Source organism: Ruditapes philippinarum, unplaced genomic scaffold, assembly GCF_026571515.1.
Source record: "Ruditapes philippinarum isolate M1 unplaced genomic scaffold, ASM2657151v2 ctg3095_1_1_1_1, whole genome shotgun sequence".
NCBI classification, from domain to species: Eukaryota; Metazoa; Mollusca; class Bivalvia; order Venerida; family Veneridae; genus Ruditapes; species Ruditapes philippinarum.
In genome coordinates, this window is record NW_026858589.1 from 20,803 (window position 1) to 31,104 (window position 10,302).

At 33.0% G+C, this 10,302-nt stretch overlaps 1 protein-coding gene across 1 annotated transcript; it reads left to right on the forward strand.

Annotated features, from left to right (window-relative positions):
* The first annotated feature begins 6,742 nt into the window (after positions 1 to 6,742).
* Positions 6,743 to 9,337, forward strand: LOC132753670 (serine protease inhibitor Cvsi-2-like). Its single transcript, XM_060744163.1, has 3 exons — positions 6,743 to 6,882; positions 7,098 to 7,232; positions 9,207 to 9,337. The coding sequence occupies exons 1-3, from the start codon at positions 6,846 to 6,848 to the stop codon at positions 9,308 to 9,310; spliced, it is 276 nt and encodes a 91-aa protein (XP_060600146.1). The 5' UTR covers positions 6,743 to 6,845; the 3' UTR covers positions 9,311 to 9,337.
* Positions 9,338 to 10,302: the final 965 nt, after the last annotated feature.

A 10,302-nucleotide genomic window follows, 5' to 3' on the forward strand; every position in this document is an offset into this window, starting at 1 on the left:
TGGCTACAGACTGATGGTGATGATGTTGTTAGGGATGAACTGGCTCAGGAAGGGTTCTGCTTTGATGATGTACCCAGGCCTGATCGAAGTGGTGGAGGAATAGGCCTTCTATACAGAGATAACCTGAAAGTGTCAAGCCTACCCAGCAAATCGTATCAATCATTTGAATGTGCTGAATGGCAAATATGTATCCAAACATTCATACTTAGAATCGTTGGCATTTATAGACCGCCATATTCTGCAAAACACCCGGTCACTCAAGCTACATTCATGACTGAATTCACTGAATATTTAGATCCATTTTCATCTCAATCTAGATCCATGGTTATTCTTGGGGACTTCAATATTTATATGGACATGCAATCAGACTGCTACACCAAGCAATTCCAACAATGTTTGAAATCATATGGACTTGTTCAGCATGTGAATACTCCAACTCATTCTAGTGGGCATATTATTGACCTGATCATCACAAAAAAGGAAGACAAACTTGCTAGTGTAACCATTCTTCAGTCTGACTATTACATCTCTGATCACTGTTTTGTCAGTTGTAATATTCAACAATTCTGCCCCCCTTTGGTTACAAAAAAACATCATATCACGTAACTGGAAATGTGTGTCGAATAACTTGTTAGAAGCCGATCTTGAAGAGTTAAACAGTTTGGCAGAGAAATCATCTACCGTGAATGAACTTGTGTCTGATTTCACAAAGACTGCATCTGATATAATTTGTAAACATGCCCCATTGAAAGAAAGATCAATTACTGTTAAACCCAAACGTCCCTGGTACTCTGGATATCTTAAGCAATTAAAACAGTACAAAAGATCAATAAAGAAAATATACTTAAAGGACAGGTCAGATCTCACAAAAATAGTGTACAATAATGTAAGAAACTCCTATACTGTGGCAATAGCATCAGCAAAGGATGGGTTCTATCAGAGTAGAATTGGTGAGGCTGAAGGGAATGTGAAGAAGTTATATAGCGTGACCTCAGACTTGCTTGGGCGTTCGAAGGAATAACCCACTTCCACCTCACACCAGTCAGACGGCACTTGCAAACGATTTCTTGCGTTACTTTAGTGACACAATCCTTAGACTTCGTGATGATCTGGATAACATAAACACAGAAACATCATCTTCAGTGATTGATAGTATTATGGCATCTGATGTACCATCAAAAGAAAATATCATGAACAAATTTATACCACTAAATGAAAAAATTCATAACCAAACTTTTGAGTGAATCAAAGTCAACAACATGTGAGTTGGACGTTATGCCAACACCAAAGCTGAAAGAAAATCTTCATTTGCTTGCACCTTTTGTGACAGAAATTGTGAATCGGTCATTGTCTTCTGGTGTTTTTCCAGAGACGTGGAAGAGCGCTGTTATCAAGCCCCTTTTTGAAAAAGAAAGGCCTTCCCTTAGAATTGAAAAACTATCGGCCTGTGTCAAACCTGCCATTCTTGTCGAAAATTCTTGAAAAAGCTGCAATGAACCAAATTTCAAGCCACATTGAGTCCAACAATTTGTTACCATCTTACCAAAGTGCATACCGTAAATTTCACAGTGTTGAGTCTGCTATGATGAAAATGTACAGTGATCTGCTAGAAACAGCTGATAGCCGCCATGTGACAATAGTTGAAATGGTTGATTTAAGCGCCGCCTTCGATATTATCGATATACCAATAACACTTGAAATCCTACAGAAATACTTTGCCATACAGGGTATTCCATTAAAGTGGATCGAATCTTATTTAACCAACAGAGATATGAAAGTTGTCATTGAACAGTCCTCATCGGATACTGAACCACTGAGATATTTACTCTCTATATAGCTGCCCTCTATATAGACTGTGTTTAGTGTTGCAAATGGCACCGCCCCATTGTATCTTCGTAAAATTGTTCACGCAATGCCAAAGTCAGTACAGGAAAAGACTGAGATCCTCATCATCTAGCAACACTCAGTTTGATATACCATCAACAAATTCAAAACTTGCTGATAGATCTTTGGCTATTGCGGGACCTAAATGGTGGAATTCATTGCCAGACTATCTTAAGGACATTACCAATGAAAATCAGTTTAAGGCCAAACTTAAAACATACTTGTTTGGACTGTTTTTCAGCTAGGGTTGTAGATTGGCTGTGCCATCGGGACTGGGTTTGGGAGTGTCTGGATCAAGCATATGTGTATATAGTCTTAATACTGTACAGCGCAATCGAATAGTTAATACATTTTTGCGCTATATAAATGTCTTGTATTTGTATTTATTATTTATGCGTTATTATACCAAGTTTGTCAAATAATTGGTATCACAAAAATGTTATTTAAATTGTGTCATCAAAAAGTAATAAAACAATAGACTTACTCCGGAATAAATAATATTTTGGAATTTCCAAGCTAATCCGGGGGTACAAACAAACGTTTACAGTTACAGCCTCAAAATGTGCAATAGCTTGACTTATCTATTGTGACCGGCTACAACGATAAAAGTTTGTTTGTACCGGCGGCTTAGCATTTGCCGAGTTCCGGATTACATCTATTGTGAAGTATGTGTAAAACAAAACAATGGTTTGATTAGTTTATCCATATCACTAAATAAATAACAAAATCTATATTAATGTCAATATATGATGCTTTGTTTGCTTGGTATATAAGTGTCTCCAAACAATTGATGTTTGTGTTACATATATTGTTTTGCTGGGTATTTTCTAAAAGTCGTGGAGAAACAAAAAAAGAAAATGGATAAGATAACGTCTCGTATTGTAATAAATTACAATTCATATATCATACAGAGAAATCCGTAAACTTAAAACAAAATTTCATATGCCATTCCTTTAGGTTTCAAATTTACACAGAAGATAATAAATAAAGTCACATGCGAATAATAAAGTCGTATGTATAGACTTTATTATTTTACCACTGTTTTGGGAGCCGTTATCAGTATTAAAAAAAAGTTACATTAAGATTTTGAAAAATTCCAGCTTTTAATAAAAGTATTTTTTAAAAGTTTTAAGAGTTTTTAGGGTTTCGGTTTTAAAATTTGTTTTGTCCCAATTTAAAGGGGGGACCCCAAATTTTTTTGTGCTCACTAAACTTGAAAATGTATTTTGTAATTTTACAGGCGGGGTAGATTCCCCCCAATCGGGACTTGCATTGTTTTTTTACTGATCGTTTTGGCCCCTTTCCCCCCAACCTTTAAAACCGTTGTCATAGACAATTTGTTTTGACTTAAAAAGCCATTATTTTATTTACATACATCAAGATAAGCCAAATGTTAGACTATAACTGTAGTCAGTGAATTAAGAAAAGCATGTTTTTAACTTTATTGACAGTAAAGCTACTTGTTGTTGCTTTCCGTAGATATAGACATGTTAAAATCAAGATAATAGTTTATTTTACAGGCTGTGAGCTTTCAAGATTATTAGTTCAGGGGTTCAGATTCCAAAGACATAGGTTCAGCTTCCAAAGACATAAAGTGTTATATTTGTATTGAAGTGTATTAAAAGATATTGAAACAATGCGAAGGCCTTCTTCCTATTTCAGTGTTGCTGTTTATTTCTATCCCAGGCTAAAGGTCTTATAACCATCATTAGGTGATAAATGCTTTATTTTCGCTTAAGCGAAGCGAATTAGAAAAAAAAACCTTTACAATGCATGCGTATGAATAATTGTATTGATTCCAGTACATATCAGCTGATTAACAGTAAAAAGTATTCCGTCATCTCTGTGTTTACTTTAGAACGACCGTTATCTATATGACTTTAAAAATGATAAAATTTCTTTATGTCATACCATTTAATATAGTAAAATTATATGAAATCTTGCGCTTAAATAGTATTAATGTATGATAAAGTTATAGGTCAATCCATATCCGGCTGAATTTGTCTGATATGTATGACCTGCTTTAAAATCAGAACTTTTAATAAGTAGTGAAAGTGAGGGGGAAACTGTTCTAATTAGATTGGTCATACTGCAAGGACATTCATATTTGCCTCTCCCCGGGTCCCCAAATCTACAAATATATCGTTTTAATTTAAACACATTTTATTTATGCTCGACTGCGAAACAAGTTCTTGCAAGTTACATTAATCTCTTTCGAGTCCGCTTCCTGGAATTTACTTGTTTGTATTGGTGTCATATGAGGAGTAATGCTCGCCACCCGAGTAGGTTTCGACCTCATGATTTCTGGTCTGAGAGGCAGACAGCTTAACCAATAACCGTTCCCCTTAAACGTTTGACAAATGTTCCCTCCACACACACACCGGTAAGATTGTGAAGCCCAAGATTGAATATTATTTTGGCCAAATGCTAAATATGTGTTTAATGCAGTTTAAAGCTTTTGTTTTAATAGTGTTGCATTGATTGTTAGCTGATTTTATTTGTTAATGACTAATAACATACTTTGTTTTCAACTCAGAACACCTTTTCATTGGTTTGTTGATCTTTTTTTATTTAATTTTTATTTATAAGAAAGTTTGCTATTAACTTTAACCATGATTGTATGATTATTGTGCATAACTAAATAAATCAACATTGTTCTGGATAGTTTGAAGATAATTCATACTAAATTATCACATACCAAACGTGTCTATGAATTATGAACCTGGTAGAATAAGTTCAACTATGGTTATATATTTTGTAACATTTTGTGTGTCCAATATCTTTATTCTTAGGAAATGTCATACATGTATTAAATGATACCTTAATAATGGATTTAGGGCATGTATATAAGATGTTTAACAACTGAAGAAAGTAGTGCCGAACGTGCAATAACGTGTCTTAAAGGCAGTAAAATGTAACAAATTAGTATTTTGACTTCGTTACTAATTCACTGTAACAGTTATTATTTAAATTACCAACAGGGCAAACAAAACAAAGGTAAGCTCATCTATGTGGAATATGAGTACTTTTGAAAACTGATAAGATTCCAAAAATAAATGCTTTTCAACATATAAAAACCAAAATTCCTGGGGCATATAGGGACTTTAAGAAGATTCTCAAGATTCGCTAAGATATTTGAACAATTCGTCTACTTGAAGAAAAATGCTAATTAATGTGCTTCTTTGTCATACCTGTTTTCTATAGTTTAATCACCAAAAAAGTACGACTTAATAACATACAATGATATCAAAGAAATCACACAATCAGACAACGAAAATGATGTAGGACAATTATATACAAGAACATCGAAGGAAACACACAATAAGACAACGAAAATGGAAACATTTTACAGCTGTTCAACACGATTTTGCAATATAATGTAAGCTAATATAATGTTCGAGGACATTAAGCCTAGAGGACCTGTCTGATAGTATTGTCATCATGTAAGGTGTTGTAACACAATCTAAGATAACGATTTAAATAATACCTTCCTATGAAAACAAGAAAGCATTAATGGTCCTGAATTGCTCACCTGAAGAGCCGATATTATTTACCATATTATGAGTAACATTTGTCTCCAATGATAAAAGGAATATTTCCTGGCAATTCAATCTATTTGCAAGTTTGGTGACAATCCAATTCTATCATAGCCAAAGGTTTTTCGAGTTGACATCATAAGAAAAAAATGAAAAATGGTGGTCATTCTGTACCTCTTGACTCCTATATGTTGTCATTTACTCTCTATAACAGTTTTGTTGTTTGATTGAAATCAACAATAACAAATTTTGTTATAGCAAATTATGCTAATGTTATGGTCATTTAAGGTGCCACAACTCTTGTTTAATCTGGTTTGTTCAGGGAAAGAACAAACAATGTTTTGTTTAAGGTTGATTAAATTGTATGTAATAGAGTCAAGAATATAACTGTTGACATATAGACAATGCAAATCATTCTTGTCATTTTCCTTATCAATAGTAAAAGCCTGGAATGAGATCATATGGAAACAAGCAATTTAGGAAAGAATCGAGAACTATTTGTTATATTTATTTTTGGTAATTTTTGTTCAAAGTAAAAAGAATAAACAGCGTTCATGAAGAAAAACAGGAATTCCCGACGAATAAAGCGGACACAAATAAGTTCTATATTGACGAAGAGCGGTCACAGATAATTACTATGCTGACGGAAAGCGGTCACAGATGATTACTATGCTTATGAATAGAGCGGTCACAAAATAATAGTATGCTGACAAAGAGCGGTTACAGTTCATCACTATATTATGACGAACAAAGCGGTCACAGATGATTACTATGCTGGCGAATAAAGTGGTCACAGATGATTTCTATGGTGACAAAGAGCGGTTACAGATCATTACTATGCTGACGAACAAAGCAGCCATAGATGATTACTATGCCGACGAACAAAGCGGTCACAGATGATTACTATGGTGACAAAGTCACAGATGATTACTATGGTGACAAAGGGCGATTAAAGATCATTACTATGCTGACGAACAAAGCGGTAACAGACGATTACTATGCTGAAGAACAAAGCGGTCACTGATGATTACTATGCTGATGAATAAAGCGGGAACAGATGATTACTATGCTGATGAAGGAAGCGGTCACTGATGATTACTATGCTGATAAAGAAAGCGGTCACAGATTATAAATATGCTGATGAATTAAACGGTCACAGATGATTACCGTGCTGATGAATAAAGAGGTCACAGATGATTACTATGCTGTCGAACAAAGCGGTCGCAGATGATTACTATGCTAATGAATAAAGTGGTCACTGATGATTACTATGTTAATGAATAAAGCGGTCACATATGATTTCTATGACCACAAAGGGTGATCAGGTGAGATAAAATCAAAAGCACAGAAAAAGAAAAATGAGGTTAATATAAATTTGAAAATTTCATAGATAACGAATTGGTTCATCACATCCAAAGTAACAAAATGAAAACAATTTACGGCTTTATTTTGCTTGTTTCAGGTATGTGTATTTCATTTTGTTTCTTCGTTTTTTTGTTTTACAATGTTTTTGTTTCTTTAGATTAGTAATATTCTGAGTTAAATTTTAAAATTAAGATTTCTCTACTGCCTTGTTTAGTTTTGTTGTTGTTGTTGTTTTGCTGTTTTGCGTTCAATATGGTTTGCAATATCAAAGCAATTGTTATTTATCAGATGTTTTTATTATCTTATATTCAGTATGTTGCGTGTACGTTTATGCTGAAAGTTGCAACTCTATCCAAGATTGTGTGATAACACAATGCATACAGACAAGTATACATTCCCATATGTCGTGTGATAAACACCACTGCACGTGCAGAGAGGACGCCAGAGGTATGTCGTCTTTTACATATTTCATTTTTTTAAGATATCATTGTCATATTCGGGCATATTTGTTTGCTACATTTCCATTTCAAGAATTTTTGAAAATCTTTTGAATTTAAATTCTTAAGAATGACTTTCAATAACTGAAAGGAACATGGCATCGACTGACACTAAACCCATCCTAGCGTGAATAACTGCGTTCGGCCCCTACACTTCCGGTCCAGATTTTGTATTTTCTGATCATTTGACTTTCTTGTCTCTTGTCTATAAAAAATCATCTAGAAATAAATTTATTTTACAGGTGTGTTTTATTAATGTGAACAAAGTATAAAGTAATGACTGTAATTTACAGATAATAAATTTTTGTATCGAGCTCATTATTTCTTTAAAGATTCATTTTAAAAGATACTATATGATCTTTAGCTATAAGATAACCACATTACTTTGTTTTCTTCATTTATTTAATTTCTCTAATTAAGTTTTAGTGGACGGATGCTTGTATTTTATCTCCAGTACTGTCCATGAACCAGCTCAATCGAACTGAGCCTAAAACATTTTCAATTTTGCTTTTTGGAGTTCTTTAGGGATTTTATTTCTCTCTGTTTAAGTTTCTGTTCCTTGTTTTCTCGTTAATTCATCTCGGTCCCATATTTATGTTAAAGAAGAGGTTGAAATACTGTAGCAGTGTAGCGATTTTTATTGTTACTGGTGCTTGATTTTTTCTAAACCACAGACTTTGTGACATTCCTTACAAGGTGCCTGTACGTGGTTTGAAACAATCCACCAAAGTGCATATGATCCTCTCTACTTCCAGTAAAGCAGAAGTATGACTTTCAAAATATTGTTGTAAACATCGAGCAGAAAAAGAACAAATACAAATGCTGCTATATATAATTATATACTTTTCATGTCAAAATTATCTAAAACTTGTAATGTTAAAAAATCATTGTTATAAAACATGACAACTCGAGGTGAGGAAAATACATCTCCAAAACTACAAAAGATTGAAATACACAATGTAAAGAAAAACATAATCATCCCTGAAGAACTTTAAAAACGGTAACACTGAAAATGATGCAGGCTCGGTTTGATCGAGTCTGTTCATGGGCAGTACGGAGTGTGCCAGCTAACGTACACTGACCCCCCCCCCCTCCTTTCTACCTTCGGTTTAAACATTTTCAATTTAGAAATATTCGCAGATTGTCCCATTATGGCGGTGATAATATACCCTTTAATATGACACAGTAGTGCCATTCCTTGAAAAGCAAATACAAATGTTTAAGAATGTTTATAAATAGATAATGTTTAAATGTATAGATATACATGTTTAAATGTATAGATATACATGTATAGATAATCTAACGTTTAAATGTATAAACAATTTTAATATACAAAAAAATTGAAATGTATAAATATTCACAAAAATTTTAATGTATAAATATACACAAAATTTTAATGTATAAATATTCACAAAAATTTAAATGTATAAATATACACAAAAATTTTAATGTTTTAATGTACACAAAAAATTTAAATGTATAAATATTCACAAAAATTTAAATGTATAAATAAACACAAAAATTTAAATGTATAAATGTATTGATATACAGAAAAGTTTTGATGTATAGATATACACAAAAGTTTTAATAAATGTATAGATATACACAAAAGTTTTAATGTATAAATATACACAAACATAAATGTATAATTGTAAAGATATACACAGAATTTTTAATGTATAGATATAAACACATGTTTTAATGTATCGATATACACAATAGTTTAAATGTATAAATATATACTAAAACTTGAATATAAAATATGATAGAAATGTCTTATCTTTTAACTCTACTCGGTTACTTAGAGAGAAAATGTTTTAGATTTCTTTTTACAATTGACATCTTTTATAACCAAATATTAATAAAAATGGAAACAAATCTTATTTGTTGGTTTGTTTTAAGACTTTTTTTATATTTTTTTCAGCCTGTATTACACAGATAGACTGCGTTGCCAATGCCAGGTGTGTTGGAAGTTCAGGGCACCTAGAACGATTTCATTGTTTGGATGGCGCATGCCAGTGTATCTAAGAAATAAAGATTATTCATATAAACTCATTGGTTTTTGTATTGTCTTCACGTACGTGATTTGCGCATGGGCCGATCTGAATAGTTATTGCTTGTTCGGTTTTAGAAATACTAAAAGTTAATTAATTTGTTTTAAGCACTATGCTTTTACATGCGAGTACGTTTTTATTTTCTGTAGAAAAAAATCAAAGACACTAAGCTAGCTTACGGAAAGTCAGTAGTTCTCCTCGGGTGCCCGCGCAAGCATATAAGATAGTATGGCTACCTAACAGTAAAGTTGGAATATGATCGTTATAAGTATATAAATAATTAGTAAAATCAGTTATATTATACATATATCTTACAAAATAGAGAAAAAAAATCCCTAAAGAACGCCCAAAAGCGACAAAATTGAAAATGTTGCAGACTCGGTTTGATTGAGCCTGTTCATGGTCTATACTGAAAATTACAAATTACCATTCACGCCCGTAGCACTGGCCTAAGCAAAATTAAATATGAAAATGGTGAATTTTTGAACTTGAAAACATCTGCAAATGATTTCATAGGGTGGTTATCATAGAACCTTCAAGGTCACATTATATTGCCATTCCATGAAAAGCGGCGCACGGTCTCCAAGTAAATAAAAGCGTGTGCACTAAACGAGAAAACAATGGCCGGAACTAAACAAAATGGAATTGAGAAAGAGAATCAGAGGTTATAAAGCCTGAATGTAACAGACAATACGTCAAAAGGCACGTGTTTTATACTTTATTCATAAAGATTCATAGCACACGCTTACATTTACTTGTGGACCATACGTTGCTTTTCATGGACTGGCACGAAAATGTAGGATGTAAGGTACCATATTTGAGGTTACATTGTAATTAACAAGCAAAATGAGTAATAAAAAGGCTCGTATCTCAGCGAGTGGGATACAGTTTGTAAAACATCCGTACATTGTCTTTGCAAACAATGCTTGGTCAGGTATTAAATTTTCTTTCTAATATTCTTCATGA